The 18,392-nt window shown below is 36.5% G+C and overlaps 1 protein-coding gene across 1 annotated transcript; it reads left to right on the forward strand.

Moving 5' to 3' along the window:
• The first annotated feature begins 1,923 nt into the window (after positions 1-1,923).
• On the forward strand, positions 1,924-4,971 carry LOC135078682 (uncharacterized). Its single transcript, XM_063973225.1, has 6 exons — positions 1,924-2,123; positions 2,189-2,306; positions 2,379-3,007; positions 3,091-3,247; positions 3,443-3,476; positions 3,652-4,971. The coding sequence occupies exons 1-6, from the start codon at positions 2,006-2,008 to the stop codon at positions 4,969-4,971; spliced, it is 2,376 nt and encodes a 791-aa protein (XP_063829295.1). The 5' UTR covers positions 1,924-2,005.
• Positions 4,972-18,392: the final 13,421 nt, after the last annotated feature.

An 18,392-nucleotide genomic window follows, 5' to 3' on the forward strand; every position in this document is an offset into this window, starting at 1 on the left:
GCGACAGACAGCACGAACGGTAAATGTTTAAATTATTCTATTAAATTAAGTTCCTTTAAAAATTCAAGCATCATACTATGGCTGCTAAGACGCCTTAGTATGATGTTTGAAATTTTATTTTATGTAACATTCAATAAAAACAATGTTGGGACTTGGAAGACAATAATTTCCCTTTTGTTGACCACTTAACACACACACCACTAAGAAGAACCATTCAGAGTGTGTGTGTTGTGAGTGCACTCCAGCGCTAGATGTGTGTCAAAGTCCCTCATGACGAAAGCGCCAGTTAGCCTGCTCTATGACAGTTATGATAAAAATTAAATTCTTTATTGGAATGTTCCAGATACGAGTCGTGCTTTGCCGGCTGCGCGGCTATCAGCTGCGACAACCCACGGGACCGGCTGCGGCCGTGCTACCCCTTCTGCGAGCCAGGATGCGTGTGCGTCCCACCCTATGTCCGGGATGACCGTACGCATAAGTGCGTCCTAGCTGACGAGTGCACGAAGTTAGTACAGTTGACACAGTATGTGAAAACCCTGTCCTGTCGGAAAATGGGGACACCAAGCATTGAAAAAACACTATCTCGTACCTACTTACAAATTGTACAGCTCATGACCCTATTTCGGATCAGACAGGGTTTATACAAGGTTTATACATAGTCTCCTACTATTTATTTAAAGCGTTACTGGCTACAACCATTTAGCCGTATATATTTCTGTGATTCCACATAAAATAAATACACATACGAGTAGGTACTGAATACACAGCGGCTGTGTAACTTATGGGGATTCCAGCACCACTACTAATGTTTCTATTCCTATTTTCAAGCTTTGTCAGTTTTTGTTACGCGAATTATTTTGCTTCTGCAAACGCATACATAAGCCAGCACTAAAATATTGTGTGAATACAATTTCATGCAATGTTAGAGCCAGCAGGAAAATTCCTGTTCACTTTATTATCACCATAAACGTTATTACTTTTTCCATACTCAAGCACATTATGAAATATTTGTTTACAGAGGCCTCAAAGGAATTCCGGACTTAGGCGATGATATGATGTAGTCTGACGAAATAATAAGCTTATTTTATTTATATCTGTAAGAAGAATGTTGTTGAATAAATATTATAGATGTATTTTTTCATAAGACGTGTTTTAATCTTTCTCCTTAAATTACCTTTCTGTAAATCACCGACTAGTCAAATGAACTCTTAAGAAGTACACAGAAGACAGGAAATACATAAACTGTTACAAACTTAGATTACAAACGAAAATGAAAATTAGACAGGGAGCGTCTTGACAAGACAAGATTTCACGTCCCCAAGGACTCTTCCTTCTTCCGGGCCAGGCCTGATGTCAACTCCGGTTACTTGACAGCAATGAAAGGGTGTCAAATGGACGACATTAAGATATTGTAGTTAGAACGGAACTTGAAATGGAATGTAAATAGTAAAGTTAACATAGATTAATACAGGTAACTAAGTTATTTAAGAATAACACAAAGATAATTTCCCAGTGGCGCTATGAATCATTTTGAACACAAAGGCTCAATTTCCAGTTTAATTCAAAAAAACAATATTTTTAAGATTTCGGGCCAAAGTTTGATTTGCTTGCAAAATTGGTGATACAATATTAATGCTTCAATATCATAGCAATAGTCAATCAGCAATGATTCGTAGATGGATACTTTCATCTATGACTCTATAAACTAATCTATTGGAAAACTAGCAGATGGCAAACGTAATGTACACAAAGTTAAAGCTGACTAGAATTTCAATGCATCCATTGTGCGATTGTGTTGCATGTGGCAACAAAAAAAATGAACAAAACCATTGTTCGCTCATTCCCTTTCTAAGTCGCACCATTACATTTTCAAAATACCTAGTCAGTGTTTTGTAAAATGTTCATATGATTACTGGTAAAATATAGTTTCTGAAAGTGCTGATTACTATGACGCGAACTCAACACGTCATCTCATTTGAGTTTGTTGATTGTGATATGTGATATTATGTGCTGCCTTATTTTCTTTGGTGTTTTTCTAGTTCCAATGTACCGGAGGGCTTTCTTTTTAATATTTCTATTGGGGGGCAAATCTAAAGCTTCTGATGAAGCCGAACCATCTTACGGTAAGTTTAAAAGAAAATACTGCACATTGAACTGAACCTTTAACTTTACAAGAAATTGTTTACAGAATGTGGCCGGCATGGCAGATTCGAATACTGTATCGATGGAATTCCTGGCTGTGTAGTTGGGTGTCATTGTCATCCAGGATATTACTTTGATACTGATTCCAAAATATGTGAACCAAAGTAAGTTTATTGAAGAATTTTATTTATTAAGAATACTAAACTTGTGACTGATCCTTATTTATCTGTTTACAGCACAAAGCTGACCAATGATTATAGACGACACTATAGGCTAGAACCAACCCGGGCACCAATGGTAACTTTCGGTCAATTAACCATCCCAACTCTTACGACAACCAACCCCATTGATGAAAAAGTTGACACCATAACTAAAGATACCGACGACCTTGGTGACTGGCTTTACAACCAGTTCTTTAAAACTATAGAAAATCAAGTCATTAACAGCACCGATGACGAAAAAATGACGAGAAGAAGTGGTAGTCAATTTCCTAAACCTAAAAGTTTGAGGCGTTCACGCAAAAGAAGCAGAAAGACGTCAAAGAGAAAAAAATCTAAGAAAAAAGGGCTAAAAAAGAAAATAATGAGGATTACTGAAGACGACAGTCTATTTGATTCAAGCTCTGACTCGAGTTCGGATGAAAGCAGTAGTTCCACAGAAAGTGACAGTGATAGTTCAGATGACGAACATGGGCACAGGAAAATTCTACTTCTCAACAAAAAGCCAAAGCCTCCATTGCCTTCGTTTATTTTTTTGCCAAACACCGCCGTCAACACTCCATTTTATCCTCCTATAGGGTTACCCCCACCACCAGCTATCGTTCCTATGTATCCAATGGTACCGGTACCACCTGTTGACTATCAAGGTATAAACGAACATTTCTTAAAGTTATAATTTTCTATTCGAAATGCATAGACCACTTTATGATACTGTCAACTGATGTCACAGGACATGCAGACTGCAATGATGATAGCAAGACCACCACAACGACAACGACAACGACCACGGCAAGTAGTTCAGCAGACACCACGACAGACACTACCACTGCCGCCGCCACTCAAGACACTACAACTGATACAGTCCTGAGAGCCAGAGAATCGCCAGCGTAAGTTTTTTACTCTCGATCACTACAAAAATCGATAGTTCGGCTGCAAAAGATCTTAAAATATTTTATGCCTCATGTATGTTGGCACGAATAAAAAGAATCTTGAAGCCAACTTTGGCAACTTTAGCTCTACCCAAAACTGAAAATATTTCAAATAGTTTAGAACGAATTAATAAAGGACTTTTCCTTTTACAGACTGAGGAGCAGTAAACATGGGCATCGAAATAAAGTAAGTCATGAAAACCCATAATTTAGTATATAGGTAATAAATAAATATTCTTGGATATTATACACTGCGCCATAGGTAAACACAAAAAAAAGTAAAAACATGCATGTTTTAATAATAACTTAACATAATAATAATAACTTAATTTTTACAGCCATTGTACTATTTTTTTTTTCAGTTGCAACAATTCCGTGAAAAAATGAAAAGGCGAAATAAACCACCTTCCATGAATTTTCTTGATAACTATCCAGATCCAGAAACACCTTACGCTAATGATCCCGAAGCACCTCCAATACCGTTTGATTTTAGGTCTAAAGATATGTACGACCAAATACCTCCAATCGAAGATGTTGATTTTAAATACCTTTCTCAGCTTATACATAAAATTGACCTTAACAAAACCAAACCAGATTTACCATTACAACTCAGGCAACGAATGATGGATGCACCAAATCGTCCTTTCCGAAGAACTTATTCAGTGAATCCTCCAGCACATTACGATTTGACACAGAAATTGAGACCGGCATCAAAGGCCGACGAAGTCAATGATTCTTATTATAGTAATTTGGGCAAACAAATAGCTTCATTGATCAGAAAAGTGGACACAGATGGCGAACGCCGTATAAATATAGAAATAGAACAACAAAACCAAGATCCAATGCAAACAATTCTCAATGAAAATAGATATTCGCCGCGGTCTTATTGGGAAAGGTTTATACGCTCGCCTTTAAAACAAAGCTTTATGGATCGAAAAGAAATCAATAGGCACAGTAGTGAGAGTTTGTTTGATCTGGAAGATCAGGTGCGTATAGCAGCTGAAATCGAAAGAACTTTAAGTTTACAAGAGCTTGAAAATATAGCCAATATAATGCAAACAACTCAATCGAAAATCTCACAGAAAAGTTCAAAGAATGTAACTCCAGTGTCAAGTAGTCGTGGTTATAACATCAATTTACTACCTCGATTCAATAGAAGAGCTAACTCTGTCAAAGATGTGGAAAGTAAGAAGATGATTGCCGAGGAAAAAACGAGCAGTAACATGGTTACGACCCTTCATCGCAACATTTATCCGACACATATTTCACAAAACGCGGTTATGTACAATAACAATATTAACAAAAATGAAACGCAGCAGAATCTCACCATTCTTGCCGAGAGCAAAAACAAACTAAATTTTCTTAGCAATATATTAAAATTGAAAGCTCCTCATAAGACGCCTCTTCATCACCAAGTCTCAAGGATCGTGCATAAGAACATTACGAACCCTAAAATGATACCAGCACAACAAATTGTGAAATACCAATTAAACCCAATGATGATAAACTACAAGAGCTTGAAATACATTGGCAATAATCATAATAAACAATATCAGGTGCAACAATCATTCATGCCATTTAACATGCCGTTTTTCTCTAAGCCAACTGCGAAGTATATTGGCAGAAACAGCAAACCTTCGTATTTCCACCATGAATTACATCATTTTGACTATTTCGAATAACGTGGTCTAGTTATAGGTATTTATGTAGTGTACAAAGTATGTATTAAATATTATGATCGAAAAGTTACGATGTTATTATTAAAATATTTTAAACGATTTTGCATAATCCTCCGTATGTTTACGACACACAAACTGGCTTCATACGACGAGCTGCAGTGCACCGAGCACCATAGGATTACGAGATAGTGGATGTCTGCCACAAAGGCGAACATTTTAAAGCGGATTGGTATACATTGCGGTTCAAACGTAGAGTCTGCGAATTCGGGTCTGTTTTAGCGAGTAATGTAATCGTGGTAGGTCAATATTGACTCGCATTTGATGGATTGGGATAAGCGGTAATCCTGTTGAGTTCTTCACAGACAATTTAATTCCCATTTCATAACGTACGTGGGAAGTTCCCGTGCGCTTTGTGGCGGGCGCGGGCGGCGCAGTGCGGCGGGCTGCGGCGCGTGCATCAGCAAGTTAAGCCGAGCGCGATGCAATCGCAGCGATCGACTTGCAACTATTTCTATTACGGCCTTAATCCTTGTAAGTGCAGTCTCAGCCTGGCTCAGGCATTAATAGCGCCAGCTTTACGAACAGTAATACCTGTTGGCGAGATCGTAAATTATATATTTGCGGTGTATCGCGGCAGTAAGCCGAATATACTGCGGCAATAACCGTTACGGTGGAGAGGTCACATTTAGTTAAGGTTCAAATGTATGTTTAATTCAAATTGGACTATAAATTGTCGTAAGTTACGGTAGTAAAAAAGGATATGAAAAGTCTTTATCGAAATGATGAAAACGCTATAAACTTTTATGTCACTCTATTTATTTTTATAAACACTTATTCCACCAGATTGTTGTAACGAATTGCCGCTACGCATCGTGTACTTTGGCTCTTACACCTATCATTTTGTCACAAAAGTCAGTCCTTCTTACTACATATGTTCTGTAGTCTTTCTGTGAAAAGTTTCGCCACATCCATGTGATTTGATTTGAGTAGGTCTTCAAAGGAAAGGGTCGTTCTATTCTTATTCAGGAGGTAAGCTAGCTGACAATCGTCTGCTTTTATCAGATTCACTTGATGGCAGTGACACGCTGACACTACATCCAACGGAAGTAGGTAGTTTATTCGTTGTAAACTGCTAGGTCTGTACTGTATACTTAAATTACACACTTTCTTTATAATGTAACTTTACACTGTAAAAGTCTGAAATAATGCCCATTTTTAAAATACGAGTGGAAGGCATATTATCATGCAACCATTTCATCCATTAGAATCATCAGCCTGTGTCCATTTCCTAGGAAATGGACTGGTACTCGTAGCTACTATTTTTTTTAAATATATTTTACTTTGCTTTGATTATATTGCTATCTTAGTTGTCTGGTCTATTTTAAGACTTCCTGATTGGTGTCATAGCCGGAACAATTTGAAGAAAATCTTGTCCAGTTTCCCGTTTTCTTTTTATAGTGCCAGTAAACGCTACAGAAGCGTGGCGGACTATAAAAGCAGTGGGTAGTGTGAGTCCCGGAGTCCCGGAGTCCCGGGGAGCCAATTTCCATGAGCCATTCGCTTTGATTCACCTCACTCGAACCTCGAACGCTGCTCGTTCGATGTGACAGCACATGGAACTATTATTGGAATGGAAGTCGTCTTTTGTTTTTTTCTTTCGAATTGAAATATTTCTTTCTTATTTTTTTTAAATTATAATTGGCCAGTCCTTGCGTCGCGTCGGTTAATGCATGTTAACCTACATCTTACCAATTTCCAACGAATTTTTAATCATCTATTTTGATCACAGTAATGCAATACTATTTAACTATTTAGTCGGCCGTTTGGTGTAGTGGTTCGAAACGGACTACTATTCCGGAGGTTGCGGGTTCGATTCCCGCACAGTACAAACATTTGTGTGCATGAACATATTTGTTTGTATTGGACTGGGTGTTTTCTATGTATAATATGTATGTATTTACAAAAAAAAAAAAAAGTATTTAAGTATGTTTATCCGCTGTCTAGTACCCATAGTACAAGCTTTGCTTAGTTTGGGACTAGAAGCGCAGTGTTAAGTGTTAAATGTCCAAGTGTTAAATGTCTAAATGTCCAAGGATATTTATATTTAATCCTAAAAAAATACAGTTCCACATCAAAACATTGCTGGTTTAATATTAGTTTTATTGATTCAACCTCATTCTCATTCATAATTTTACTAAATATAAATAATTCGATCTGCTAATAATAATGCAAACATTCACACATTAACCAAACTAATTACTTCTCTGCTCCGTTGGTGTTTTAGTAAATTATCGTCATTATAAAGTCCTATCTAGAAACTGTTTTAAGTATCCGCAGGAGCATAGTCCAAAGACGACAAGGAAAAGCGACATCGGAATACCAAGTAAATATTATGGCTCCTGCCATGTGCAAAGAAAACAGATTATAAATGAAGTAGTTCAGAACGTGATTTAAAGTAAAGTAGGTAAGAAAAAATATTATATTTACTTTTTTGTTTTTAATGTTTAGTTTTTAAACTGCCAGTTAACAAATCTGGTATCTTATGTAAAAATTCATAATTTTTGTCTTATTCACTTACTTAAAAGAGAAAATAATAAAAAATACCAACTTACAAAAGTAACACAATAAATAACTAGGTACGTTAACTAGGCGTTAGTTCGTTCACTTAAAGCCCGGCGGCTTGGTATCGTCGGCTTTATTTCAAAAGATTCAAAAGAAACTTGTCAACGAATTGTACTTTCTATGACTTTTGACAACATATCAAAAGCCGACGACCCCTGTCGGCGAGTCAGCGGGTTTGGTGTGTAGAATACATTAGAATTAGCTCCTAGAAACAATCCACAATATTATCAAAGCCGGCTGTTTCCTTCTCGGAAATCATTATATTTGGGAATTAATTGAATTAGAATGAGAAGTATAAACCGCATTAAACTCTGGCCGCGACCTCACTTGACCCTCGAACAAGAGGTCTTAATAAAACCTCTTCAAAAGTCCCAGCTGTAATTCCAATTTTAAAGGCAAGTTGATTTAGCAGTCTAATAATAATGGAGAGAATTAAATCGATATTTCAATATGTTAATGGTTCATTTTAATCGTTTAGTTTTAATTAATTGATTGAACTCTTGGTCGTTGTGGAAATCTGTGGGGTAAGTCTTTGTCCGGTTTTAGATTAAATAGAATAGAATATATTTATTTGTAATAAATGTGGTACATACATAGGTGTTTTAAGTTTAATTGAGCATTGCACATTTAGCTAAATTTTAGCATACAAATATTCATTACAAAATTAATAAAATGTCACACTATTAAATTACATTACATTAGAGATTGATTATTTAGGAATTCGTCAATTGTATAGAAGACATTTTGTATGAGCCATTTTCGTAATGTCGACTTAAAACTAGTGTAAGGAAGCTCTTTCATGCAAGCAGGTATTTTATTAAAAATCTTAATGCACATTGCGTAACAATTTCTTTGAAAACATGCAGTTCTAGGTGTTATGTCTAATATGAGTCTATGTGGATTTCTTGTATTAGTCCTATAATAGTCCTTTGCTTCAGTAAATAGTTCGTGATTTGACTTTACGAATTTTGCTATCTCCAAAATATAGATGGAGGCTAGTGTTAATATTCCCATAGTCAAAAAGTGTGGTCTGCATGATACGTCAGGGGCAATCCCACATAAAGCTCTAACACAGCGTTTTAGAAACGAAACTCTATTGAATGTAGAAAAAAGCTCCCTATATAGGTACCTTCCTACTTCAATAACTAAATGTGAGTAATTTTATGTGTGTAATAGTTTATTTTTTATAATTATTTTTTTAACTTACTTTATCCACTAACTTTACCGACACGTGCTTAATTAATCTGCAATATTTATTGTAATTCTGATCTTGACGATGACGTCATGAGCACAAACCCAAAAGAAAGCTGATAAATTCAATTTCCCAGAGCGGGCGCTTATGACGGCCAGACTAGGCTGACGAGGCCGACGAGGCCTAGCTGTTACCAAATAAAAACTCGCCGTCCTTTTGTTGTTTCAATCAGGCCCGCGATACTCACAGATATTGAGGTTCCCGCAAATAGCTCTATATTTATTTGCCGGGCTCCGGCAGACATCCAATTTTCATATTTCCCACGGAGGCCCGCTCCGCGGCGATATCTACTAAATCTCTTCCTGATATTTTTATGGATTGAAATTGATTTACAGCACCTGATACGGAAAATAAAAACGTAATTTCACGATTTGAATGTTACCCGTTAAAATGTTTATGTTTATCGAACGTGAAATCGCGTTTGCTAATTTGGCAAAACACTTATTATGTATATTTTAAAAGCTGTAATATCATCTGTGTAATGTAGACCGAGTCTAGCTTTAGATATAGAATGTAGGCATAGACTGATGAAGATGTTTTCATAATAGGGCACCCTACAATCTATACATTTTAGATTTGCGTAATAAATACGTAGTAGTAAATGGAACCCCTGCGCAGCCATTTACGTTCAAGATGTCAGCTTACCGTAAACTTTTATTTTAGCGAGACCTGAGTTACTCGGATAGGTGCTTTTCCCACAAACTCATCCAATTTCTACCCGCAAAAAAACAAAAAGGAGTTCTAGTTGTTCCGAATGTTTGTTGAACTGTTTTGGTTTCGCGGAATGGTCCCGGCGAACACTTGGGAGAAAGCTGCTTACTGCGTGCGGCGGAGTGGCCCAATATGCCGATGAGAGGACTCTTCGCTCAGCAGTAACGAGTTAGGGCTGCCACACGTATAAAAACTCATTTTATTTTGCAAGTAGGCTTTTATAGCAGTTTTACACGTCCCAGTATAACACTACCACTGCTTCGGGACAATAAATGGGCCAGTGCTGAGAAGAAGCACAAGAAACTCTGTCACGTACGCCCATTTGATTAAGAAATTTTATGAAACCAAAAATAAGGATAGTTATTATTATGTCAGATCAGAGAACGAAAGAAAAATGTAAAAATCAGTGAGAAAACTTCTAGCTATATAAAGATTACTTTATTACAAGGTTAGAGTGATTCACCCTATAGAGAGATATATAGAGAGGATAGGTACTCTCTCTGCTGCTGCCAGCTATCTTCTTTAGATTACGTGAAGAGGTTTTAAGAAGAAATTATTATCAAGGTGATAAAGTGATCCGTGACCTGAATATGCGAAGAAAACAATCTTAACAATTATTTCTAGCATCTTTCAGCACGTAAGTTTAAAAAAAAGATAAATTATTGTTTTCTGATCTAATTGAATACCTGTAAATAATTAACAAGAATTCTTGCAATTCATAGATGTTCCACCAAATATAAATTTGCGCAATATCAGGCGTCCCCAAAGACATAACGTGTTTGTTCTTGTGACTTGTTTACTATGTAGTGACAGCCCTGAGCAGGTGAGGGCTGGCGGCTTGCGTATTTCCCCGAGGCGTGTTTACGAGTACTCAGCCGCCAGCCGTTCTCGCCGACCTAATGAACGCAGCAAACGCGCAAAACTCTATTCCCTTGCTTCAAAGTGAAAAAGAAACTGAAAGAACATGCTAAAGAGAAGCACACTCGTGAGACGTCGCCATTTGCATTTAAATCAATTTTTTTTGGGGGGGAGATTAACCGCCGTGGATTTTGAAATCTGTTTTAATGTCTAACTTCCTCAAGAAGGTGATAAAAGGTGCTAATAATATTTCAGTAAAAAAAACTTTGAAAAATATTCCATAGCATGAGACAACAGACAGCTACAGCACATAGCTCGAAGAGCTGATGGCCGCTGGGGCAGGAAAGTTCTTGAGTGGAGACCACGAGCCGGAAGACGTAGCGTGGGCAGGCCTCCCACTAGGTGGACCGACGGTCTGGTGAAGGTCGCGGGAGGACCGGTCTTTGTGGAAATCCTTGGGGGAGGCCTTTGTCCAGCAGTGCACGTCTTTCGGCTGAAACGAACGAACGAACGATGAGAACAGAACAATATGAAAAGTATCAGTAAAATGTAAGCTTGAATTAAGATTCAAGCTAGCTTAGGAAATTGCAAAAGTTAAACCAACAAAGCTATAAAGAACAAAACACAATTAATTTAACTCCCGTACTGCTCCATACTAAATGCATCCTCTCTCCCGCCCTCGATCCAAATGAGCCGGGGTCAAATCCACCGACAAATTAGGATTAGATGAGGGTCACTGTGTTAGACAAAAACAGTAAATGTAATTCCAATTGAAAACTCAATATCCCCTCTAAAATATTCCGAGCAAAATGCTTAAAAAGGTCCTGTTTGAACATTCGAAGGAAGGTTGGAATATTGTGCTTCGGCCAATTAAATACTTGTTAAATCTACGAATATAACTCGTATATTGGGACCTTATTATTACCTATGCCAAATAGATTGTCATAATGTAGTAACCATTACAGAAGTTAATCATATCAGTCAACCGAAGACAGTTCATCATTGGAGGTAAGCATCTTCCAAGGAAGGCCACAAAGCACGATCTGCCACTTTTTTCATCCAGCCGCTGTTAACTCTATCTTCTTGAGGTCATCGGTCCATAGAGCAGGTTTTTATTTTTCTATTAACAAAGGCCGTCTCTACATGTTCATTGCAAACTTTCATTAGACGACTGTACAGTACAGTTCGTCGCTATCAATTTTAAAAGATCCCAATATTATGGCAGGTGCACATTATGCCAATGGCTCTGATTCTGCAGCGAACATCCCATTTGCAGATCCTCGAGACCGTGAAATCTGCACATACAAAAAACCGTATATCTTTCAGTATAAGAAAACCTACTCTACATCATACACAAACAAAAAAACAATACTCGCAGTTGAATAAAACAAAAGAATGTGCAATTTCAAGAAAGCCATGTCTGAATAACAGAAATGTGCCTTATAACGTAGTAGATAGATGCAGGAAAGCATGTAGGTTACATTATTATGATGAAATATTTGTGATAACGTTTCAGAAGTGCATTTCAAGAGTTATTTTTCTTCAATCAACATCAAATTAAAATTCTTCCTTCGTAAATACAGTGTAAAACATTTGATTACACAACAAAAGTAAACGAACAATCAATATGTAAAGATTTGTTCAGCGAAATCACGGTGTTTGGCGGATAGTACGCACAACGCCTAATTGAGGTCGGACCAATCCCGGCGGGCCTACCCTATCCGCCTCTCAGCTCGGCGCGGTAATAAAATAAGCAGTTTTTCCGATTCGACGTTTTATCTTGTCACTTCGTATTCTTGAGGCAACTTGCGTCTCAGCGAAATCGAGTCGGCGGTCTCTAGCGGATCCCGCGTAGATTAGCTTCGCCTACTCACAGCGGGGAATTGTAAATATGGGCATCCAGATAAGTTGTTACTAATTACAGCCTCTAAACGCGAGGGGGCGGCATTGTTTGCCGACTACCAACTTTCTTCGGCAAATATTATACTTGCGTACGAAAATTCCGAACAAATATAAATAAATAAATAAATAAATAAATTCTTTATTGAATAACTTATTGACAGTTTTTAACAATAGGCTAATATTAAACTATAATAGGTAAAAGTACATACGTGCCTGAACTAAGAATTATAATTCCTGTATCTCAGGCAAAAAAAGGCTTACATTACTTTATTAATAGAACTATTTCTAGCAAAATATATAATCTAATATTTATACATAATAATATATAATTAAAAAATTAAAATCTACACAAGTTACATTTAAGATTTAAAATCAATACAATGTGCTACATAATATTGCTTGTTCTACATACTTTATTAAAAACATCCAACATACAGTGTCTGCGTAAACAAAAATAATAAACTGGGTCACGCTCAATGTTGCAAAAATCATACAAGTTATTTATGTTTACTCTAGATATACTTAAATGCAATTCGGTTTGTTTTAAGGTAGATTTGATAAAAGGTTAGTGGGACAGCTCTATGATTAATTATGGAGTTATCTACTAGTAGGTACTAATGGTAAAAGTTAATTTATACAATCTAGGTAGTAAATTAGCTAATGATAAAACTGACACATCAAGACAAACATAAACTCGCAGGGGACGCTCTTAGGCGCCTTCGTAATCTATGGTGTTAATATATCTTTGTTCTGCTAGTTTCTTAGCAGGGCACTCAGCGTCACCTGTCTTGTGATTGTTGGGCTTTTTGAAGTGCAAGCAGGTCGCACATTTTGAGGGTTCATCCTTTTTATTGCAATCCTTTAATACGTGACCCACTTCTCCGCAGTGGCCGCAAGTGATATTAGCTTCACGACAGGTCTTAGCAGCGTGTCCATACTGCTGACACTTGTAGCACCTTGTCACTAGGGTAAAGTCTCTAACAGGGCACGATGACCAGTTCACAAAAACTCTGTCATTTGCTATCAAGGTCTTCCGTATTTGAGCTGTGACTTCAATTACATAATTACAGGTTTCGGTGTCTTTCCTCCCTGATTTATGGCTTAGCTTAATAGAGGACATGAACGCTTCCAGTGACGTATTTTGAAGTTTGTCGGCTAGGTTTTGATGGTATATGCATTTAAATACCTCAGTTTCATCCATGGAAGCAGGAACTCCCAGTACTATAATCCTAGGCTTCCGTTTCTTCGTCTCGTCTATGATGAGGCCTGATGTTCTTAATTGCGTTGACTGCTTTATCTTCTCGATGTCGTCTTTGGAGTTGGTGCTGATGATAACGCCGCCATCTCTAGTTTTCCGTAGACCTCTCACGTGCAATTTCATTTCTTCGGGCTTAATTATTTTTTGCACTAGGGACTTGGTTTCTTCGCTTGACTTCATTTTATCATTCGGGTAAATAGCTACAGAACTGAAGTTTTTGGGCTGAATAAAATTGACAGGACTCTTTTTAACCATGTCAGCAAAGGAAAACGCTCCCGAGATAGGTTTTGAGGTCACTTCTATGCTTTTCTTGAGGTCTTGAAGTTGCTGTGAAATGTCTTGACTTTCTTTAAGGACCTGTATGTTGCTATGAGCTTGAATGGCCTTTTGCTTCAGCGACTGGTATTGTACGGCCATTTGGGATGTTCCATTGCTCACCCTTCTGCACAGGTTACTAATCCTCAGTTTCTGGTCAGTGTTGAGCTTTCCTTCCGATGAGATTATGCACACCTCATTCAGGCACTGCTCGATGCTTTTCATCCAGTTCTGGAGTTCTGAAGTGGCCACCACTTCGAGTGGTTCCATGACGGGGGCGGCGGGCGGCGCGTGCTGCGTGGGCGTGGGCGGAGGGCTGCGCTGCGTGAGCGCACTCCGGTTGAAGGGACTTCCTTCCATATTATCAAGTCTATACACAAATCATTATAAGTTCAGTGTTCAATTAGAAATAAATGACACAGATAAAACACTTCCGAGTTTCGATAATGTAGGTCGCGATTTTGCTAGTGAATAGTTAAATTAAATATTTATTTTCATAGCGCTGACACGTCCGATCGAGTGAACGGCACAAAGTAGCTATATATATATGTTCGGCCTTGCTGAAAATGGCATGAATAGAGTTGTGTTAGCCAAAGACAAACCTAATATACTTAGTTAATGAATTACGTGTGTTTATTCAATTAGTTAAGTAGTAGAAAATAACCAAAAATGTTCTGTTATTATACTCGTATGTACTTAAGAGCGTTGTCACATTTTTCATGCAGAAATCGAGAATTTGGCAGATTTCGAAATGATTTTAGTCATATAATTTATTGTTATAGCTTCTTTTGACTTATATCATCGTAATTATCATACGTTTTTACGGAATGTCTATTGACAAAATCTCGTTCAAATTGGATTTTTGCCTACGAAAACAGCGAATTTCGAAAGCCCGATTTCCAGGTAACTCGCGAAGGCACAACTTTGAACTAATATTACAACAAATTTATTTCTAAGTAAGAAGATAGAATGTATTCATTAGAATAAGCATACCCTGAAGAAGAAAGTGTATTGAGAAAATTTTGATGTTTAATTCATTAAAATGCATTTTTATCATGTCTAAGATAGTCAAAATTCGAGAAAATTACTGTAAGAAAACAGGTCACATCTCATAATCTAAAAGTCATTTGGCAACATAAACTACTTTATACTTAAGAAGAAACATAGTACTATTATTGTGTGAAAAAGAAAAAATATTTATCTTCAATCTTCAAATGAAAAATTAATTTGAAAATACTATAAAATCGGGTGCATCAAATGGCATAAATCAGTCGTGCTTTGGCACTCGTAGACGCCGGGTCTATGTCAGTTGACTGCCCACTGACGTATATGCGTCACGCGTGATTTTTTCGTAAATTGTAGTATGATTGAGTACTTTTGATCCGCAAGTATTTTTAATTTATTTGTTTAGGTAAATCGGACTTGTAATTTCTTTCTTTTCAAACTTTTTATTATTTTACTTACAGAATATGGGTAGAATAGACAAAAGATATTATTATGGTATCTGTTTGGTCAGGAAAAAATAAATGACTAATAAAAATTTTAACAGGGTGTCAAAACATTAGTCCATGCTATTGTGTTTCTACCAACATAAAATATACTCTTCCTTACTAATAAAAGTTGAATAGCGTCTGTATGGTCACACAATGCTTCGTCATGTTTTTCTGATAGTTCAATTACTGACGACTGAATGAAAGAAATTGGTGCGTAACTATTCATCTGATATTAAACGTTTAGTAATAAAGGGGTAGGTCAGGTAAATGGCAAATCCACCAGCGGTCGCTCGATGACACTTAGACAAATAGTTTTATAAAACGTCAACTAAGTTGGTTAGGTATTTGTATTGTAGATACTTATACAAATGAACGTATAAAATGAGTTTATTTTTAAAAGTATAGGTACAGGGTGGAAACGATAAGTAATTTCACTTGATTTTTAATTATACAAGATATCGAAAAACTGTTTACTGTTCCTGTAAGTGCTTCATGAGCTCTTTAAAACAATAACAATAAATAGGTCAAAGAATAAACTGGATCTATGCGAAAATTCAATGTTTCCGAATTTCATACTAAATGTATGCCGCCAGCCATACCTACCATATTAGAAGTGTAAATTTTTTAAATTTAAATTTTCAATTGAGTAATATACTATAATAATCAAACAACAAACTCGTAAATTGCATTCTTATTTAAATTATTTACGGAAAACATGATTTTAGGTTTAACTTGCTACAATATCATCAAGAGATACTAATTAATAAATACTAAATAAACAGATAAAGGGGACGGCATTAAGGCACTCAGAATTCTCAGAAACCATTGATTTCGTGTTTGTTTGTAACTGTATTAAATATATGAAAGCTGGATATATAGGTTTTTTGAATAGATTCAGTTCGTTCTTAAACATATTATTGATGCCGTTTGCTAGGTGTTCGCGCTGCTACATCAGCGCCACCACCGGCGACGCTAGCGCCCCCTATTATAATCAAGCTTGCTCCATAGAAAGAGGTCTATGGAGCCGAGAGAATTTTTGTCTATGCGACTACCGCCAACCGAAGCGTCGCTTCCATTTTTTTACCGCCAACAAGAAAGGCTTTATTTTTTGTAATGTACCTAATAATATTGTTTAAACCGAAGTAAAACCCAATGTTCACCGAAGAATGGCTTATTATTGAAAAGGCCCCTAATTTCAAGATCCTACAAACTACTACTCTATAACCTAAGCTCCAACACTAGGTCTCATGTCATGAAGCACTTTTTCAGTAAGTAACCATTTGTTCGACATCTTGTATACCTAATATTAAGAAATATTCGAGTGAGATCACTTATCGATTATTTTCGTCATCCTTATTTGTATTAAATTTAATTAAAATACACTAAGGCTGAGATGCACCACCTAACTTTGACCCTAACTGACAATAACCGGTGTTTTATGTTAGACAGATTTTTGACATCCAAAATTTTGATGTCAATGTTAAAGTAAGACGGTGCAACACGGCCTAACAAATGTATCGTAGACAGTACTTTTTATTTTCTTCATAAATCTTTCTTTTCTTTGTAAAGCTATCTACAAGCTTTTATTTTCTTTGACATCTGGAGTTGTAAAATCTTGCAACTTAAAATTTACTTACTTCCCGTTTTCCCATTGAGCTGAAATTTTGCATGTCTACACAGGCATGCAAAATTTCGTTTCATTTCGCACTAAATAATTTAATTTACACGTGTTTTCATGCGATGGCCAAGTCAATATATTTATGTAAAACGTTAATGATTTCCTGGACTGGACTTGGTATTACATGGATCTCACAACTTTTTACCGTAGAACAATTAAGTAGTGAGACTTGGTTTTTTGACAAGTATTGTTTTTGATAAAATCACAATGATATCAGTATTTACCTCTTTGATTTCCTGACTTGATAATGTGAATGGCGCTTACGATGTTTAGTTACGAGCTCTTTGATGGACACAGATATTATAGATAACGTTTAAAAAATGGCACGCTGGTTTTCATACATTTGATTCTATTTATTTAACCTATCCATATTTATGTGCGGAAACGTCACAAAATCAGAATAAATTTTAATTTTTCCATCACGCATCATAAAAACTAAAAAGTCAAAAGTAAAATTTAAATAGTAAATATTTTTCATAAACAAGCTTTTGATGCTGTAAAAAGAATAAAATAAAACATAAATTCTTTCAAACCCATCAACTTATTACTTTACTCAATTTAAAGATTAAAAACTTGTCGCGGGATTTACTAGTGTAAAAAATACATTAATTACGTAACTTGATTTTGCTAAAAGTCTGATCTGAGAAAAAATCAAATAGGTAAATTATACGTTATTTCTTTATTATTATGTATGATGTACTGTCTTAGGTACGATACAACTACGGATTAAGATCGTTTAGTCGACGCAGCGTTGAAATTGTACAGATAAATGCAGTTTGCGCACTCACTACGCGACGTCAAGCAATAAAAACCTAAAATTCGAACGCCGACTTTTTGCTACAACGCTCTTAAACATTCAGCTCACTAGGCGAGCCCATTTTGAAAATTCAGTTGACTGGTTTTTACTTTTTACACGTTTCCCTTATTTTCTTAGAGAGACTTCTTGTGACGTAGTACTAAATATAAAAATAACTAATATAGAGCAAACTCTTACAGGATCTTAATAAAAGATGAAGGTGTCAGTATCACTGATTGTGCCCCGCCCCGGGACACGGCGTCGCTAGCGCAAGAATCGCTTGATTGTACGATTGTTAACCCCGACGCTCTTTTGTTTTTTATGTTGTGATAACAATACGACTTTGTCATTCTTTTGTTTAGCTCTTTGTTGAAATAGAGATCCAGTGGGAACGTTACTTCAGTTTGGGCATATTTATTAATTTACTGCAAGTAAGTAGATAGTAAAGATACTGACTTTATAGAGTTTCAAATAAAAACGAATTAAAAGTGTGTGGCTTTTTATATTCATACGATCTGATTTGGGAATAGGTATTCCTA

Source organism: Ostrinia nubilalis, chromosome 15 (assembly GCF_963855985.1).
Source record: "Ostrinia nubilalis chromosome 15, ilOstNubi1.1, whole genome shotgun sequence".
NCBI classification, from domain to species: domain Eukaryota; kingdom Metazoa; phylum Arthropoda; class Insecta; order Lepidoptera; family Crambidae; genus Ostrinia; species Ostrinia nubilalis.

Excerpts from the sequence above, each read along its gene's own strand:
- LOC135078682 (XM_063973225.1), top strand. The coding sequence starts at position 2,006 with ATGTGCTGCCTTATTTTCTTTGGTGTTTTTCTAGTTCCAATGTACCGG. Across the intron at positions 2,124-2,188 it reads TGAAGCCGAACCATCTTACG|AATGTGGCCGGCATGGCAGA; the intron begins GTAAGTTTAAAA and ends AATTGTTTACAG. Across the intron at positions 3,477-3,651 it reads AACATGGGCATCGAAATAAA|TTGCAACAATTCCGTGAAAA; the intron begins GTAAGTCATGAA and ends TTTTTTTTTCAG.